The 20893-nt window shown below is 42.1% G+C and overlaps 1 protein-coding gene across 1 annotated transcript in view; it reads left to right on the plus strand.

The window, feature by feature from the left end:
- The window catches only part of plppr3b (phospholipid phosphatase related 3b), a gene marked incomplete at both ends in the record, with an annotated part of 55573 nt that extends 35248 nt beyond the window's left edge, over positions 1–20325 (plus strand). The window contains one exon of the mRNA XM_084311506.1: positions 20314–20325. Coding sequence (XP_084167632.1) covers positions 20314–20325 — 12 coding nt within the window. The remainder of the gene's footprint in view (positions 1–20313) is intronic.
- Positions 20326–20893: the final 568 nt, after the last annotated feature.

Consider the following 20893-nt stretch of genomic DNA (forward strand, 5'->3'; position numbering starts at 1 on the left):
GATACCCATTGGTATCTCCATTCCAATTGGTATCCTTGATTACACAAGGATCACACACATATTTGTACACACAAACACACACACACACAAACACACAGCATGGTGTGTCCTGCACCTGGAATCTCGCAGTTGCTAAGGCAACGGTCTTGATGTTTGACGTTGGAGATGTGGGTTGAGTGTGAGGGGGAAATGCACATCTCTCAGCCCCTTCCTTCAGTTTGTCTTCTTTCCATGAAGTTGGTCTTTTCTCCACACAGAGCCTGAGCGTCTCAAGCAGGTCTTCAGATGATATATTGCATATATTTAGCATTTTAGCATTTTAGATTAGATTTAGATGATTGGATTATTAGATTATATTGTTGTAACTATTTATTGTAGTGTAAATATAACTGAGAGGGCATACATACCCATTGAAAAATAAAATGCTGTTATGATATACAGTTGAGTTACTGATTTATTTAGTTAGTATTGTTAGTTTAGTTAGTTAGTATTGTATTTGTGGCTGGAGCCTTTGTGTATGTTTTTTGTGAGATTTTAAAGATATTGAGAATGGACTTAGGCTAAAGTGTTTCTTATGTTTTTATTGTTTTTTAATTACTGTAATGTAATGTTGTAAGTTATGTGTTCGGACCCCAGGAAGAATAGTCTTTCACCCATGGGTGTAGACTAATGGGGGATCCATACTATAAACAACATAGTGATTTGTTATATTGTTTACACTGCTTCTTTACCACCTGTACCTCCCCTCCCCCCTCCCCCATGCTGCTATGATGCCTGAATTTCCCAAGGGGATCAATAAAGGATATCTTATCTTATCATAACGAGCAGTCAGGCTTCCCTCATCACGGCACATGAATACGCCCGTTTGATTCTGATGTTTGAAAGTGTTCGGTGATCTGATTTGCATATCAAGGCTGGTTACTATGAACACACAAATCCATTGTTTATAAAGTCTCATATTATGAAATTTAATGATTTGGTTTATTATAAACTATGCAAAATAATGTACAGAGCTTAAAGCCCAACATCCAGGTTAAACCCTACTGAATCAATTATGGGTAGTTTACATCATTGGTATATAATTTCATTATTTATTTTTTTCCATTTGACACCGGAAATGCCACTCTGAAAGAGTTAAAAAGGTCCATGCACGAATAACATGCACGCGCGAATCAAAAAAGCTTATCAAACGCCGACGTCACTACAGGTGCATATTAATGAGCCGAATCTAAAAGCTTATCAGACGCTAGCACGGCCGTGACGTCACTTCAGGAAACGTATGCCTTATGCCCGTCCGGGTCATACTGTGTGGCAAAGCACTGCACACGCATCATGCAAGCTACACGTCGCTGCATGTTGATCAATGGTGGCCCACTCGGTGCATCACAGTTAGCCTATAGCTCCGCCGTCCCTGCTACAGTCGGGACCACTACACTGACGTTAGCCTTAGCTCCACCGTCCTGCTACAGTCAGGACCACTACACTAACGTTAGCCTATAGCTCCACCGTCCTGCTACAGTCAGGACCACTACACTGACGTTAGCCTATAGCTCCACCGTCCTGCTACAGTCAGGACCACTACACTAACGTTTAGCCTATAGCTCCACCGTCCTGCTACAGTCAGGACCACTACACTAACGTTAGCCTATAGCCTCCACCGTCCCTGCTACAGTCCAGGACCACTACACTAACGTTAGCCTATTAGCTCACCGTCCTGCTACAGTCAGGACCACTACACTGACGTTAGCCTATAGCTCCACCGTCCTGCTACAGTCAGGACCACTACACTGACGTTAGCCTATAGCTCCACCGTCCTGCTACAGTCAGGACCACTACACTAACGTTAGCCTATAGCTCCACCGTCCTGCTACAGTCAGGACCACTACACTAACGTTAGCCTATAGCTCCACCGTCCTGCTACAGTCAGGACCACTACACTGACGTTAGCCTATAGCTCCACCGTCCTGCTACAGTCAGGACCACTACACTAACGTTAGCCTATAGCTCCACCGTCCTGCTACAGTCAGGACCACTACACTAACGTTAGCCTATAGCTCCACCGTCCTGCTACAGTCAGGACCACTACACTGACGTTAGCCTATAGCTCCACCGTCCTGCTACAGTCAGGACCACTACACTGACGTTAGCCTATAGCTCCACCGTCCTGCTACAGTCAGGACCACTACACTGACGTTAGCCTATAGCTCCACCGTCCCTGCCGTCCCAGTCTGTGCAATCTGTGCAAAATAAGTTTTCAATTCAATCAATCAATCAATCAATGTCTGTTGTGAGGAGGACATGTGGTCACCCCCCCCCCCCCCGGTGCGAGTGCCCCCTGTACTACTCTCTCTCTCTCTCTCTCTCTCTCTCTCTCTCTCTCTCTCTCTCTCTCTCTCTCCCCTCTCTCTCTCTCTCTCTCTCTCACACACACACACACACACACACCACACACACACACACACACACACACACACACACACACACACACACACACACACACACACACACACACACACACATATAAACACTGCACGTACAAACTCACTCATTAAAATGATAAATTGCTTCACACTCCAGGCACACGTGGCTGAGCCCTGGTCGCCACGGCAACAGCCTGGGCTGCACTCGCCTCGAGGAAATAATAAATAAAGAATGAAATAAACGTATGTTACCACTCTGCCCAGGCCCACACACACACTCACATACTGTGGCCGTCCATTCACTAGAGAGAGAGAGAGAGAGAGAGAGAGAGAGAGAGAGAGAGAGATTGATTGATTGATTGATTTTATTTGACATAATAAAATACAATACACAGGTGCATACAGTATAAAAATATATCAGGATAGGGCGGCCGGGTAGCGCAGCGGACTAAGCGTCTGTCTGTCTACCACCACAGAGCAGTGGGATCGAATCCGGCTGTGGTGCCTCCGGCCTTGGCGACCGTCCATACTGACACAATTGGCCGTGTTAGCGGGTGGAAGCCGGCATGGGTGGGTCCTGGTCGTTATAAACAGTGACTCCTACAGTTCGGTCGGGGCGCCTGCACAGCGAGGGAAGGATCTGGGAGAGGTATAGTGTTGCCAGGTGAAAAGAAGCGGTGGACTGGGTACACATGTGTCGGAGGAAGCATGTGATAGTCTCCACTCTCCCAGACCGACGGTAGGGGGTAGAGTGCGCAACGGCCAGGAAGGGGGATTGGGAATTGCATAACGACTAACATTGGGATGGAGAAAAACGGAAAAAGAAGGAGGAAAAGATAAAGATAATAATAAAAAAAAAATCCTTATACTTATTTCCATTGTGGTCCCATGAGAGAGAATCAGAGCGAGAGACAGGAAGAGAGAGTGAGAGAGAATGAGAGAGAGAGAGAGAGAGAGAGAGAGAGAGAGAGAGAGAGAGAGAGAGAGAGAGAGAGAGAGAGAGAGAGAGAGAGAGGAGAGAGAGAGAGAGAGAGAGAGAGAGGAAGAGTGTGAGAGAGAGACAGGAAGAGAGAGTGAGAGAGAATGAGAAAGAGAGAGAGAGAGAGAGAGAGAGGAAGAGTGTGAGAGAGAATGAGAGAGAGAGAGAAAGACAGGAAGAGAGAGTGACAGAATGAGAAAGAGAGAGAGAGGAAGAGTGTGAGACAGAATCAGAGAGAGAGAGAAAGACAGGTAGAGAGAGTGACAGAATGAGAAAGAGAGAGAGAGGAAGAGTGTGAGAGAGAATGAGAGAGAGAGAAAGACAGAGGAAGAGGGAGATCAAAATTGGGGGACATTTTGAAACTTTGAAGGAGAATTGAGGACAATTGTGAAGGTAAAGGAGTTAATGGTAAAATGTTGCCTTTTTCCCTTAATAATTATATAATTATTATAATAATAATTATGTCCACCAGGGGGGCGTAGTTCCAGGGGGACATCATATTTTGGTTGCGTCAGTGTGTGTGTGTGTGTGTGTGTGTGTGTGTGTGTGTGTGTGTGTGTGTGTGTGTGTGTGTGTGTGTGTGTGTGTGCGCACACGCTTGGGAGCAGAAAGTCTCAGACGTGCAGATGAGTGTGTGGAAATGTGGGAAGGAGAGAGAGAGAGAGAGAGAGAGAGAGAGAAGAGAGAGGAGAGAGGAGAGAGGAGAGAGGGAGAGAGGAGAGAGAGAAGAGAGAGGAGAGAGAGAGAGAGAGAGAGAGAGAGAGAGAGAGAGAGAGAGAGCGAGCTGAACGAATCTCAAGCTATGTCTTCATTCATTGGGGGGGGGGGGGGGATATTTTAGAACAAATAACACTATTGCCCATTTGCAATCTTCAACAATGTAAATACGCATCAGGCCATGAGATTTATTTTAATTTTTTGATCAAATCTTTTTATTGCTTTTTCTTTTTTTCATACAAGACAACACACAATACAGTAATAACAATAATAAACAGCAATAATAGACAGGACTTCACATGACAACAACAGCAGCAACAATAACAACAACAATAACAACTAATTAAAAGAACAAGAAAAATAATAATAAAAACCAAGTATGAAATAAAATAAGTTGCCACAAAATATACCAGTAAAGGAATAGAGAAAATAAAACATTTACTATATAACGGGCTTCCTGAGCCCCCTACATCTCCAGACTCTGCAGCCGCGAACCCCAACCCCGGAGGACCCGGAGTCCGGCGCCCCCGCGAGCCAAAGCATCACGCCTCTTTAATGCCTCGACCCGCAGAGACCCCGAACCACGGCCCCCCCCAGTCCGAGCCCACGACCACCAGATCCACAGCTAAAGGGCCCCAAAAAATATACATAATTAAAATTACAAGAAAAAAAAAAAAGAAAAAACAAGTGGACATGGGCACTCGCTATGGACAAAATTTAGATGAATCTGTTGGTGATCTGGGTTGCGTGAGGACAGCCGGACATTTTGCATCCCAATCAAAATCTACATCCAACTCCGGGACATCCTTTCTCCAAATCGTATCCAGGGGCAGGTCCTTATACGAGGACGTAATTAAATGGCGATAAAAGTCAGAAACTAAGCCTCTCGATGTCTCTTTGTCATAAAATAATTTGTGAAAACGGTGACGCTCTAGTGGAACATCCCATGGAACGCCATGAGCCCTCAGGGCTGCTCTTATTTGTAAATAAAAGAAAAAGGAGGTTCCGGGGAGATCATATCCGTTGGATAGATCTTGGAAAGAACGGAGACCAGAGTTATCGAAGATATCCCCCAACGTGTGGATGCCTTTCTTTTCCCATTTAGCCTAGGGTACCTAATAGGTTGTTGTCCAATAAGGAGTAAATTGATAGAGGGGAATGCGTGTGACATTTATGGCGGTTAGTACATGCTTTCTGGGTGTCACGCCAGGTCTGGATCACATGTGTGATAAGAGGGCCAAATCGTAATTTGCATTGCTTAATTGAAATGTTGGTATACACAATATCCTGAAGTCTATGAGGGGACACCATCTTCTCCTCCAATGGTCAAACCAAGTGATCAGAGGTCTCAGAGAGAAAGCTTGAAAATAATATTTAAAGTCTGGAAATGCTAAGCCTCCATCGAGTTTACTTCTTTGGGCAGTTGATCTCTTCAAGCGCAGGCGTTTATTATTCCAAACGAATTTATATGAGGCAGAGTGCAATTTCTACCAATAACAAACAGGAGGAGGCAACGGGAGCATTGAGCTGATAAAATTAATTCTGGGTAAAATATTATTTTAATTATTGACGCACAGGCCTGTAATGATTTCTTTTTAATTTGGACCATCTGTTGAAGTCATTTGTAATCCTGTCACCCAAGCTGGAGTAGTTATACCTTACCGTCTGGCTAATAGTAAGGAATATTTCAATTCCGAGACATTTAAAGTGCTCCACCATAAGTATGTTTGCAGGCAGGATGGTAGCATTCGCAGGCTCATTAAGTGGAAGAAAAGCAGATTTTGGCCAGTTGATCTTAAAGCCGGACAGGCTGCCAAACTCATCTATCACATTGAGAAGATGAGGCAGAGAGACGGAGGGATTCTGCATAAACAGGAGTACATCATCTGCGTATAAGCTGATATGGTGATGTGTGCCCTGAATTGAAACAGGAGATATAATTTGGGATTGTCTTATGTATTGAGATTCAGAGTAGATTCAGATTCAGAGTATTTATTTGCCACATAGAATCATACAATCAGAGTTTCTTCATTACACAATCATAATTATCATTCCATGGACAAAAGGAGCAGGAAGAAGAATAAATCTTCCCCTTATTCCTAAACTAAACAAGTATTTACTTAATGGTCGGCGTACAACCTAATTTACACAAATAATAATTTATACCATTATACAAGAAACACACAATCCACAGTTAAACAAGAAAACATTTAATAATAATAATAATAATAATAATAATAATAATAATAATAATAATAATAATAATAATAATAATAATAATAATAATAATAATAAAGAATAAAGAATAAAAAAAAGAGAAAAAAGAAAAAAGAAAATATCTCACTATTCAGATCACATTTGATTTTCATACTGACTAAATTTTCTTTTTTTTATATATTTTTTTGAATTGATAAACACTATTACATCCCTTAAGCTCGCTATGGAGAGAATTCCACATTTTTACACCAATAAATGAAGGACACATCTGTTTAAGTGTGGTACGTGCAAACTGATGTTTAAAATTGTATTTTCTCCTACTAAACTCACTTTCCAAATGAAAAAGATTTTGTAGTTTTTCTGGCAGTGTATTATTTCTTGCCCTAAACATAATTAACATTGTTTGAAACTTAACCATGTCTTCAAGTTTAATTATTCTAGATTTAATAAATAATGTATTTGTGTGTTCTTGATAACTCACTTTATGTGTGATTCTTACAGCCCTCTTCTGTAGTAATGTTTTTTTTTTTTTTTTTTTTTACTTTGACCAGTCACCTGGTTCTTTTAGCGTTTATCGCTTTTTCTTCGCATTCATACTTGGTCAAGTTCGACCGACAGAGCAGGCTGAAAGGGTTCAGATGGGGGGAAAGACACTCTGGGAAAGGCACGGCTGCCGTCCGGGATTCGAACGCGCTCAGCCCCAGATCTGCGCGAGCGCGGTTGTCCACGGCGCTGAAATAGCACTCGCGGTACGTGGTGAGCTACTGGAGCTCCCCCTGTAGTAATGGTTTTATATTGGTCCCATAAGTATTCCCCCATACTTCAACACAATAACTGATATAAGGTGAGATGAGTGAACAGTAGAGTGTTCTCATTGCCTCATACTCTAACACATCCTTTACTTTATTTATAACAAAAATACTCTTGGACATCTTTTTTTTAACGTGTGCTATGTGCGATTTCCATGTTAATTTATCATCCATAATCACACCAAGAAAACGAAATTCATTAACTCTCTCTATATCAACTCCATCTATGGTCAGTACTATATTTTCATCTAGTTTTCGATTGCCAAAAATCATAAATTTAGTTTTTTTCAGATTCAGTGATAGCTTATTTACATCAAACCATTTCTTTAGCTTTGTCATTTCATACACAATATATTCAGCTAGTTCCTTTAAATAATTTCCAGAGCAAAACAAATTTGTATCATCAGCAAACAAGACAAACTGTAATCGTTTTGAAACATCACAAATATCATTAATATATAAAAGAAAGAGTTTGGATTTGACATCTGCCAACTGCACATATTGTTGCCTATTGTGGAGATAACTACTCACCCATTCTAGAACCATTCCTCTCACACCATATGAACGTAATTTAGAAATTAGAATATTATGATCTAAGGCAGGGGTTCCCAAACTTTTCAGGCCAGGGCCCAGAAAATAAGGCGTCAGAGAGCCGCGGCCCAATGGACATCGTCAGGCTTTTTTTTTTTTTTTTTTTTGCCAGGTGATCGATTTTTTAAGCCAAATATCACTTCAATCCTATTAAGTTAGTTCAAGTTAGTTATTCATTTATATGTGCTATTTATGAGAGGGCTAACTTGTTGCAAAATAATAATGATAATAATAATAGCCTCATTAAAATACTATTGTTGCTTCGGTTGTTTTCAGCGTTTTATGTGCATAATCTGTTATTTAGTTTGAAATGTTCGTTGAAATAAGTCGATTTTTCGTTTTTGTTTATTTATTAAGTTAATATAAAACCATATAGTCACATTTTAGAATAGAATAGAATAGAATTTTAGAATACAACTAGAAACACTGTCCTGGCCTGCTTCTAAGTTCAGTGGCCTGACAAAAAAAAATTAAAAAAAATAAATAAAAAAATTAAAAATTAAAAATTAAAAAAATATTTTTTTTATTTTTTTTTTATTTTTTTTGAATCATCTCGCGGCCCACCCGTGGCTGCTCGCGGCCCACCTTTGGGTCGCGACCCCGACTTTGGGAACCACTGATCTAAGGTATCAAATGCCTTTTTTAAATCAATAAACACCCCTATTGTTAATTTCCTTTTATCTGTTGCTGTTGTTATTTCTTCAATAATATTCATTAAGGCAGTCGCTGTTGATCTGTTTTGCCTAAAGCCATACTCAGCAGTTTGTTCTTTTCCACAAAACCATCTAACTTATGCGAAAACAGTTTTTCAAGCACTTTCGAGAACTGTGAGAGCAATGACACTGGTCTATAGTTAGTGAAGCTGTGCTTATCTCCTACTTTGTAAAGTGGGATCACTTTTGCTACCTTCATCCTGTCTGGAAAAATACCTGTCTGAAAAGAAAGATTACAAATATAACAGAGAGGTTTGATTATACAATCAATTGTCTTCTTCACTATAATCATATCTATCCCATCACTGTCAATGGATGTCTTATTCTTTGACTTTGATACAATGGATATGATTTCTGCTTCACTGACATTTCCCAAAAACATAGACTGCAGTACTTTACTATCTCCTCTCCATCCTTCCTGTAATGGTTCATCGTGTTTTTGAATGGCATCTGCCAGATTTGGCCCCACATTTACAAAAAAAAATTTGAATTCATTAACCACCTCATTCATGTTTTTTATAGTCTTACTATTACTAATGAAATGGCTAGGCATTTTTATGGACGCTGATTTATTTCCAATTACCTTATTTAGAATGTCCCATGTGCCCTTTATATTATTTTTATTTTCGCCTAACAATCTATTGTAATAATCTTTCTTAGCCCGTCTCATAATTAATACTAACTTATTCTTATACACTTTGTATTTAGTTTCAGCAGTCTTTTTTCTACATTTGATAAAATCTCTATAAAGTTTGTTTTTCTTTTTACATGCATTCTCTAACCCCTTTGTTATCCATGGTTTTCTATTGTCATTACTTTTTTGTTTATGTTGAACCATTGGGCAGTGCCTATCGTAAAGTGTCCGATAGATATTCAAAAAAGTATTGTAAGCAGCATTGACGTCTTCTACATAGACCCCCTTCCATTCTTCATTCAAAAGATCATTCCTGAACATGTTTACAGCATCATCCCTTCTTAACCTTTTATATCTGTACCCATTCTCCTCCTTTGTTCTCTTCAATTGACAATCAAAAGTAACAAAAACAGGTAAGTGGTCACTTATATCATTTATCACTAATCCACTTATGATGTTATCCTTAAAGCTATTAATAAAAATATGTGCATGGATTAGGCTTAGGGAACAGCCGCTCCGTTAGCGTAGCTTAGCTTCATCACTGGAAGTTGGTCAGACTTGTACCCTGACGTTCCCTACAGTGCCCTACAGTCAGGGGTGTAGCTCCAGATTCTGGGCCCCCTGAAAGAATGTATTTGTAGGCCCCCAGTGAATGCGAGCGCGCATGGTGAGCCTAGTAAAGGATGTCGCATTGCGTTCATCTTCAATGAATGGACCAATGCAATAGTCTACCAAAGCCCCCCCCTCTCTCTCTATATATCTCACACACACACACACTTCAGAAACAAACATAGTATCAATGAGAGCATCAATAATACACCTGAGTGATGTCTAGTAAAAAAAAAAAAAAAAAAAGATTTTTTTTTTTTTGGGGGCCCCCCCCAGTGCTGGGCCCTTGGAATCATCCTAAGCTACCCCCCCCCAGCTACGCCCCTGCCTACAGTCACGAAATACACTCCAAATACAACTCCAAAACGTTCCTGTAAACATGTTGTGACCTGTGTATTTACCACGTGGAGAAATAAAAAATTATTGAATTCGACAATTACGTTTTCTAAGCAAATATACTCAGACATTTTTTCTTCCTAACCACCTCTCTGGGCGCAGTGATTTCAGTGCTACTTTCTAACGTGACGCCGTGTTTGTTTACATTCTCATTTCATTCAAATGATCCGAACCTATTGAAGTTTATGGATACCATGACTTAAAGTCCTCTTACCTTGACGATTAAAAGCCTTGCCAATTTAGAAAACAGTATTTCCATGGCTGGTCTTGATATGCTGCACGCTAACGGAGCTAACCAGCAACCGGACACTCAAGCAGATAACGAGGGTAATGACTGCAGTTAACGTTAGATAATGTACAAAATAAACGTATTCCCGCTGCTATAGACGTTGCTCTTTTATTTTATATTTAAAAAAAAAAAAATATATATATATATATATATATATATATATATATATATATATATATATATATATATATATATATATATATATATATATATAAAATAATAATACAGTGAAAAGAGCAAAGCTATTTTCTAAAGAATAATATTTTTTATTAGCTAGATTTTGTTGATCCAGTTGCTATAGCAACATGGACACTGAGACAGCAGCACTGGCAGCAGCAGGCATTTTCCTTCCCTGTTTTTTTGAATATCCAGAAGTGATCAAATCAGAGAACGGGAGAATACAGTTCAGACATAGATTACAACGAGAATACCCAGAGACTTTATATGCTGACCGCTCTAAAAATACTGGTGTTGTTACCAACTTGCTCTTCTACACTGAGCATGTCACTCCTTGGCATACAGCCATATCAAAGCACTACAGCTTCATATCCAAGAGAGGGATCTGCAAGGGGAGTCAACTTCAGATCTTTGAGGACAGAGACAAGGACCAAGAGAGAAGGCTCTTTTCGGTCAACTTTTACCAAAATGGTACGGTCATCGTGCAAGATAACCAGTGTTGCGTTGCTCATATCAACACTGGTTGCACTCATGCTAATGACGCCACGTGCACGCGCGCTCCCAGGCGCGTGCGCACGCTCCCGCGCATGCGCATAAATGGTCCCTTGCATAAGGACAGACTAAAGACAGTGCCTAATTGACTCTACGAATGGAATGTAACACCTGACGATTGATATGCAAAGTAGCCAGGTGGGTACTGCGAGCTGGCGCATCAGTCGAGTGCAGCGCATTCCTGTGTGCACGCGCGTGCACATCCGTGCGTGTGCGTGCATGCGCTTCTGCTCACAAAACTTTCGTTGCAACCCCAATCCCATGAGCAACGCATCACTGAAGGTAACGAAGCTGCCCTTGGCTCCTTTGGACAGGACTTGTGGAGAAGGTGGCAGCATCTAGAAAGGACACAGGAAGCATTCTGAGCTCTCCCATCACCACAGGCACCCCGACAACAGACAGCCAGGCAGTGGCGGTTCTAGACCCTTTTTAGGGGGGCTGAAGCGTCATTAGTGTTGTGGCGTCATTAAAACACCGTGCAGCCAGTCAGCCAATCAGCAACGCATGCCTGGGTGTAATAATAGTGTCAAAGAACATTAGCTAATGTTAGCTAGCTGATGCTATTCGCTAGTTAGCTATCAAGCTAATGTCAGTTCAGATAATGTTAGCTAGCTAGCCCAGCTAATCTGCTTGCTACAAAGGCTTATTGCTGCCACGCAAAATGAAAAAAATATGTTGTGGCCTCAAAATACTATTTTGTTACCTCAAAATGTACCTCAAATTAATCAATTTTAGTTCTCAAAATAATATTTTGTGGCTTCGAAATAGAAAAATATTTTGTGGCCTCAAAATAGTTACCTCAAGTATTTTGTTCCCTCAAATTAATCAATTTGCGGCCTCAAAATAATATTTTGTGGCCTCAAAATAGTATTTTGTTCCCTCATGATTTGAACAAACCTTCACTCACTGGAAATGTCTTTTTCCCATAGATGGATACAGGGGCGGACTGGGACACAAATTCAGCCCGGGACATTCAGATGCACCAGCCCACACACCGGCCCACGCACCGGCCCACGCACCGGCCCCGAAACCGGCCCACACACCGGCCGTTATGAAACACTCGTCCAGTATTAAACAACCCAAGGCTGTGGCTAAGGAGTCAACATCAGGGAGACCAAATCTACACCCCGCCCTTAGATGTGCACTTGTGCACAGTGCACGCACACACACACACACGCACACACACACACACACGCACGCACGCACGCACGCACGCACACACACACACACACACACACACACACACACACACACACACAAAATTACAAACATCTCAAAACAAACTGGTCAGCCTACTGCTTGACCTTACTCCTAGAACCCACCTCACCCCTGCCTAATTTGACAACCTAGGATGGCTTAGAGTAGACGACAGAGTACAGCAACTGCCAACTTGCAATGGGCCTGGTCTACAAGATACACTACACGACCAAGGTACCCATGTACATGTCAAAATACTTCCCAAAGGTCAGTGAATACCACGACCACAACACCAGAGGGAGCTCCACAAATCATGTTAAACCCAAACAAGGGACTAAACACGTTTCGCAATTATGCCACATCAATGTGGAACGCCCTACCCAAAGCTGTAAAGGAATGTGAATCACTACCCACTTTCAAAACCACTCTCAAAGAACACCTACGGGAGACTGCAATTCGAAACTGGCCCCCCGTAAATGTCCTAACCCAACCCCCTCCAATGTACAGTAAATATGCAGATTTTGCCTAGTTCCGAGCTGAGGGTTTTTTCAACCTGTAACTTGGGCTGAGTCGTCTGCGAACAAGAACAAGTTGCAGTCACAAGCTGACGACATGTCATTTGCATAAATTAGGAACAGTAGCAGTCCTAGTATGCTTCCTTGTGGAACACCACAGCTCACTGTGAGGGGGGGGGGGATAGGGTGCCGTTTACCTCCACCATCTGTTCTCTCCCCTCCAGGTAGGATTGCATCCAGCTCACTGATAGACTATCAAAACCAATTGCTTTTAGCTTGTCAATCAGAATGGAGTGATTGACAGTGTCGAAGGCTTTTTGTAGGTCCAGCATGACCATGCCGCAGTATTTGCCCGTGTCCACCTCTTGTTTGATGTGGTCGTTCAAATAGAGAAGGCATGTGTCAGTGGAGTGGGATGTTCTGAAGCCAGATTGGAATTCGTAGATTAGATTTTTTTCCGCTAGGTACTTTTCAACTTGTTCGTAGCATTTTTTTTCCATGACTTTCGAGATGGAGGTAAGAATAGAAACAGGGCGGTAGTTGCCTGGGTCTAATTTACTGCCCTTTTTGTGCAGAGGGGTCACTCTCACAATTTTGAAGTCCTTGGGGACGTGTCCCTGTTTTATGGAGAGGTTTATTATGTGTGTGATGACTGGGGTGATGGCGGCTACTGAGTCTCTGAGGAATTTGGAGGAGATGTTGTCATGGCCAGTGGCCTTGTTAGGTTGGAGGGCGCTCAGTTTTTTGAGTACCTCATCTGTTGTTACCATTTCCAGTTTGAAGTCGTCTTTGCGGACCCCTAGGTTTTTGTAGTAAGCTACTATGTGTTCTACCCCATAATGCCCTGAGTGGGAGGGTAGTTTGTTTACCAGTGTTGTGGCTATGTTTGTGAAGAAAATGTTTAAGTAATTGGCTACATCTAGCTTGTCTGTGATGAGTGTGTTGTCCGTCTTTATGTTTATGTTTGAGAATCTGGTTTTAAGTTTTTTACTGCAGCCTAGTTGATTGTTGAGTAATTTCCAAAGTTCACATGGTTTGTTTTTGTTTTCCTCAGTTTTGTCATTGATGAAGTTCTTTTTTGCAGTTTTGATCATGGAGTTTACGTCGTTTCTTAGTCTGTTTCTTTCCAATTTGAGTTCAGTCACGTGGGCTTGGAGTTCACTGCTCGTGCTTTTTGTAAGCTTTGACTGACTTTTACGAAACTCAGAGAAATCTTTGTCTCTGGTTTACATAGCGGCCAATATTTCGGAGTGCATCCACGGCTCAGCGCGATTTTTTACCCTGGTGGTTCTTAGGGGGGCCATGTCGTTTAGTGTTGTTGAAAATTTGGTTTTGAAACCAAGCCATGTTTCTTCTACCAGTGTACCATTGAGCTCATCTGACCAGTCCAGCCTCTCCAGTTCAAGGTTAAAGGCCTCGCTAGAGTAGGTTTTGAGGTCTCTAGATGTGACTGTTTTGTGACAGCCGGCCTTATGTTTTAGCTTTTTGCGGGTACAGAATATCATATAATGATCATTTAACCTGCATGCTATAACCCCTTTATTGGAGATCTTGGACTTGTCAGAGGTCAGGATGAGGTCAATGGTAGTCTGAGTTGATTCACATATACGTGTGGGTTGGGTGATCAGCTGGCTGAGGCCGTCCAGATCACAAAACCTATTGAAGGATTTGAAGACGGGTGCATCTTTTTGTTGCATATCCGTGTTCCAATCCCCAATAAGAATCTTTTCAGCATCCTCAGCTCCAGCTAAGCACACATCCAGAGTATCATAAAAGCCAGTTTGATCTGGCGGTCTGTAGATTGTGCCGACTAGAACAGATTTAGCCCTTTCAAATAGAATTTCCACCCATACAGTTTCAATTGTCTCATGATGTAGGTCAGTACGGTTAATGAATTTGGTGTCCTTATGAATGTACATACAAACACCACCTCCATACTTGTTTCTGTCATTACGGACTATTGAATGGTTCTCCAACTCTATTTCAGGGTCTGTTACAGATGAGTCAAGTTTGGTTATAGTATGTTTACCTTACCGCTAATAAACAGGTTTCTTATTTCATCCAGCTTATGTTTTAGGCTGTTTATGTTCAGGTGAAAAATGTGTAGTCCGTTTTTATTTGATGTGATATTGATGTCGTCGAGTTCCAGGTACATTTCTTCGTCTGTGGGGAGGGGGGGGTGGGGGCTCTGTGTAGACCGGGTGGGAGATCCTTTGCTCAGGGTTGGTGTCCCGCGACGAGGGGGGGGGGCTGTCCGTATTGTTGTCCGTCTGTGTCTGGTGCTGCTGTGGGGGAGGGGGGGGCTTTGTTGTTGTCTCCGTGAAGACTGTGTGTTGGTATGTGGGGAGGGGGGAGAGGGGGGTCCTTTGTCCTGGGTCTTTTCTGGCGGCAACCCTTTGTCCTGGGCTGGTAAACCTAGCCGATTTGACCGTGGGGTTGTCGGTTTGATTTCTTGCCGTGATTGGCACCGGTGTTGAAACCTCCGGTTCTTTCCGCCTCGTTCTGGTCACTCTGGCGTTCCGTTGCGCCGGTGATCCAGTCGTGAGCGGTGGAGGGTTGTTGACGTTGGATGATGAGTTGGTCGCAACGGTGGTCGTCGCTGTCTGCGTCTGTAGTCCGAGTTGACTCGCCTGGTACCGAGTGACTGGACCTGGTCCTGGGTTCAGCGGAATGTCTCCCGAAAGAAGCAGGTATAAGAAAATCATCGATCTTCTATCAAACCTGCCCGACGGGGGTAAACTCTTTCGTTCCGGATTCGACGTTAACACGCTGTGTATTGCTGCAGTCCCCATGGCTGGATGTTTTCTCTCCGAGCCATTTAGCAGGTAAAAGTCGCAATGAGACTCTTTTTTTTACCCTTTCCACTCCTGTCTGGTGGTGTTTCCATGTTAAATTAAGGTACTGGTCCGTAATCCAAAGGAGGGATAGTAGACAGTGTATAGTAAACCTTGTTGCTGATTTGCTTTGACGCCGTTGTTGGGAGCTGAGAATAATGCGACTGTCCATGTCGAAAGCCGGAAGTTCTGCTGGTCGTCTAGAGCAGGGGTTCCCAAACTTTTCAGGCCGGGGCCCAGAAAATAAGGCGTCAGAGAGCCGCGGCCCAATGCACATCGTCTGGCTTTTTTTTTTTTTTTTTTTGCCAGGCGACCGATTTTTTAAGCCAAATATCACTTCAATCCTATTAAGTTAGTTCAAGTTAGTTATTCATTTATATGTGCTATTTATGAGAGGGCTAACTTGTTGCAAAATAATAATGATAATAATAATAGCCTCATTAAAATACTATTGTTGCTTCGGTTGTTTTCAGCGTTTTATGTGCATAATCTGTTATTTAGTTTGAAATGTTCGTTGAAATAAGTAGATTTTTCGTTTTTGTTTATTTATTAAGTTAATATAAAACCATATAGTCACATTTTAGAATACAATAGAATAGAATTTTAGAATACAACTAGAAACACTGTCCTGGCCTGAAGTTCAGTGGCCTGACAATTATTATATATTTTTTTAAATCATCTCGCGGCCCACCCGTGGCTGCTCGCGGCCCACCTTTGGGTCGCGACCCCGACTTTGGGAACCACTGGTCTAGAGTGATATTAGACGCATCCCAGTGGCCGCCAATGTGTTAATGAAGCAAACAATAATAATAATTAATCAAATCAAATCAAATCAAATTTATTAATAATAATAATAATAATAATAATAATAATAATAATAATAATAATAATAATAATAATAATAATAATAATAATAATAATAATAATAATAATAATACACTGTATTTGTATAGCACCTATCATACAAGAATTGCAGCTCAAAGTGCTTCACAGCAGTACAAAAAGACAGGCATAAAATGAGCACAACATTGGCAGATCAAGAGCAATGCATAAAGTGCAGACATAAAGCATAAAATAGATAGCAGTAAAATAGACAAAGTCAAGGTAAGACATAGAACATTAAATCACATCGTTTTTCATATTAGGATCTAAGATCTAGGGTTAACTCGCCGAACGTTGAGCGCCAGGACCCCCGAAAACCAGAGTATAGTCGGGTTTTCATCGTTGGTTCTTTTATTCGATATTTCCATTCATAAAAACATACCGGCAGCCTGTGTTATCACTGGGGATGGGTCTGAGATCGCAAAAGTCCAATACCGCCGCCTAATGCCTTGCGGCTGCTATTGCACTCCATTTGAAACGATATGTAGCTGGGCCGAGCTACGGCCTGGGGGCGGAGTCTAACTACTCGGTCAAGCCAAACGCTTGCATCGACGAGGGTGGGGTTCATGTTCAATGCTGGATTACGTTGGCACCTTGATCGACATCAGTACTTGGAATGGAGATCAGATCATTGGAATATTCTTTTCGGGACAGATCCTCATGGTCAAGGTAAGGACTATATGGTATCAATATTGTGTTGATCCAAAAATTCCTTCATGCTGATCGGGGCGTGTGTGTGGTGTGTGTGTGTGTGTGGCGTGTTCCGTTGGTTGCGATCAAAGTACAGAGGGGCGCCCCCCCCCTTCATGCATCTATGATGAAACATAATACCGATAATCTAAATTTGATTTGAGAACAGTAGCTAGTCCAGGGAAGAAACGATAACGCGTTTACTAGAATACACGTTGCCGGCCATTACGGAGCATTTGAAACTACATTCATATTCACGACGGTATAAAACGGAAATGTATGGATGGAAACATTTTCTGTTTTTTGCATCTTGACCGGAAGAAACTCAAGGACAATGACTGAACGTGTTAATAGGCCTCTTTGTTTTTACGGTTTGATTATCACTGATACAAAGTAAAATAGTGCAGTGCAATAAAATAGTTAGTAAAATAAGATAAAATAATGCAATAGTGCATTGCAATAAAATAGTTATCGTATTTTTTCGGGAGGCCGGTAAGGAGTGCATTACAGTAGTGGAGTTGGCTGGAGATAAAGGCATGGATCTGGTTTTCAGCGTCCTTTTGATTTATAAAGGGCCGTACTTTAGCTATGTTTCTAAGGTGGAAGAATTATGTTTTTGTCAACTTGTTGATTGTGATTTAATGCTTAGGTCTGAGTCTACCATAACACCAAGATTTAACTCACTCAAATACAGTTAGCAGCTGGATAGACTACAGATGGAAATGTGCTTCTGCTAAATCTGGTGCAAACATATTTTCATGTAATTAATTGTCAATTTTTTTTTTTTTTCTTTTTAAGTAGATTCTGGGCTTTTCATAAAACATTCAGGGCTTGAGCCCAAGTAGCCACCCCCTAGCCCCGTCCCTGTTTATGAGTAACGCATACCTACTCCCATTATAGTCCATGGGCCAGACCAGATATCGGTGCCACTCATGGTGAATAAACTTACATATCGTTTTTTCAAAGATCTATGTCTGTAGATGATATTTTTGTATGATAGCCCTTCCAGAGTGGTAGCTTAATCATACTTATCAAGTCATGAAGTATACCCACCCCCTCAGGAAATCGCATTTCAGATGCTGGTGCATATCCTGCTTTAGACTCACGTAGAGGACATCTGTCAATGTTTCACAATATTGTGTTTGGTATCATTTTAAAGGGGACTATGTAATCTTTCATTCAAGCTAAGATGTGAATCTTTCTGACCAATATAGAGGTCACTGGAGCTCTTTGAACAGTCAACAACACACATTTTTACACGATTTTCGCCTAAATGATATACTATCTTTTAGCCTTGTGTCATCTAGGAGCAATAGGGACACAAAATACAAAATCTACAACACTCTCAGGACCATAAGGATTCAGAAAATGTATAATATGCCTATACTATTTCTTATCAGGGGTGATTGTGAGCCTTAAATTAGAAGAGCGGTATTAGGCTCCTATTAAAACTATACAGAACAGCCACTAGGATAATGTCACAAAGTGGTCTGTCTTTATCATACATATACAGGAGCAACAGGGGCACAAAATACAAAATCTACAACACTCTCAGGATCATAAGGATTCAGGAAATGTATAATATGCCTATACTATTTCATTGTTACGGGTCATTGTGAGCCTTAAATTAGATGGGCATTATTAACTGGGTCAGATAACTAGGATAATGTCACAAAGTGGTCTGTCTTTATCATACATATACAGGACATAAAGGACACCACAATGAGATAAGGAACCACTTAGAGTTTTATGAACAACCTATTAAACAGAACAACATTATATACTAAATGTACATTGAATCACTCAAACTGCTCGTCTCTCTCATCCTCCGACTCCTCGAGTTCGAAGTCAGGTTCTGGATCATCTTGCAGTTTTTGGTTGCTGCATGTCTGTAACTTGCACATATCTGTGCATGCCAGTCCATTTGATAAGCATGTGCAGCTTGGCATTTTGCATGAACGGACACACTTGCATCTTAGCAATTCCAGGACTACATCTGGTGCAGGTGGGGAGCGCATCCAGTAAATTGCCAGCTTGCCCTCATCGTCTTTCCATCCATGCTCTGTAGGACTTGGGACCACAGGGTTAGACTGCAGACTGCTCTTCCAGATTGCTGCCTGATAGTTGGCTCGTTCAACATGCAGGAAGAGACAGTCCCTACATGGTGGAAGCTGGCTGGACTCGACCTCTCCCCTTTTGGTACAGAAGAGCTGGTAGCGCAGTTGGTTCACCTCTACTGTGCTGCTGTTAGCAAAGTACATGCGACATGTAAACTCCTCAATTCTCTGGAACAGCTCCTCACTCACATCCCATGACTGCCCTAGTCCACTGAAGGTTTCTTGGTAGGAAGTATCCTTCTTCACCATCTTCAGGGCATTCAGCTTCCCCGGCCAGCGAATGCACTGACAGTGTCACAGCCAGTGAAGGCGTGTAAGCCAATTAGGCTGTCACAGAGGCTGTCTCCAACTGAGCTTGCAAGTTTGCTGATGTTCACATATCGTGTGCGGTTCTGGGTCCCACACTTCATGTAGATGGGACAGGTGATGTCCTTCTGGAAGGCAAGACAAAGCACCATGACATCAGTGTCCTCAGCTATGATGATGACTGCTTTTGAGCCCATGTTTGCAGCATCTGATGCATGCAGGAGCAGGCGAGTGTCAGCATCTTCATGTGTTGATTGCAGTTCTGCTACTTCTTCACACCCACTATCTGTCAACCTGTAGCAGGTTTCCTCACAGGTTGTGTACAACACTTTGCCATGCAGCCTCTCTGTATTGTGGGAGGTTCCACTCTTCCACCAGAAACTTGATGAGACTGGTCTTGTTGGAAGGACTGCACAGGAAAGTTCTCCACTGCTGTACGTGGTGTCCTCCTGCCAGGTTCTTGTATTGGACCGTAGTGTCTGCACCCCGGTTTTGTCGTTCAGCATCTTTGATTGAAGTCTGGCGGTAAACATCAAACACAACATTAATCCTCTGACTTGTCATAAAACTTTGAAGATGGTGGGTCCTCATCTAACCTTGTTTGTTTGAATACCTGGTATGCCTCTTCTCCTATCTCATGAGCTCTCAGGAGATCTCTTGTCACATCAGGTGGAGCCATGAAGCCAGTGGATAGGCTAACCAGATCGTTCTCATCAGGGGACATAGGATTGAACCACTTGTTCTGCATAAGGTCAAGAAGAGACTGGACATCGGCTTAATCTCTCTTGATTCTTGGACGCTGTAGATCTGGATGGGACAGTTTGGACGTGCCTTGATCTGTCAGGTCTCTCAGCTGTCTGAGGTACATGCTTCTATACTCAGCGGTTAGGTAATACTTGGCCACAGCTCCTGACTTCAAGCTGAATCCCTTCATCCCTCCAGCTGTCTGGGTGTCTTTGTTCACTGTTTCTTCTATAGCTTGGTCAACTGGGATCCTGGCAAAGGGATTAGTGGGGCCCAGTTGGACAGAGAAGCCTCCTTTCATGAATTCTGTGTACACATCTGGGTGTGTGATGTACAGCTGAGACATCTGGGCGTAGTAGGGGAGGTAGCGTGCGTAGTTCATCCTGTCATAGGCAAAGCACCATGGGATCATTGCTCGAATGCTTGCCAAGTGTAGCATCCAGTCTCCCTCTCGGGATGCTCGGATGAGCCCCAGCAAGATTTCGACCATGTCCAAATAGGACAC

This window comes from Notolepis coatsorum (genome assembly GCF_963971535.1).
Source record: "Notolepis coatsorum genome assembly, chromosome: 3".
Taxonomy (NCBI): Eukaryota; Metazoa; Chordata; class Actinopteri; order Aulopiformes; family Paralepididae; genus Notolepis; species Notolepis coatsorum.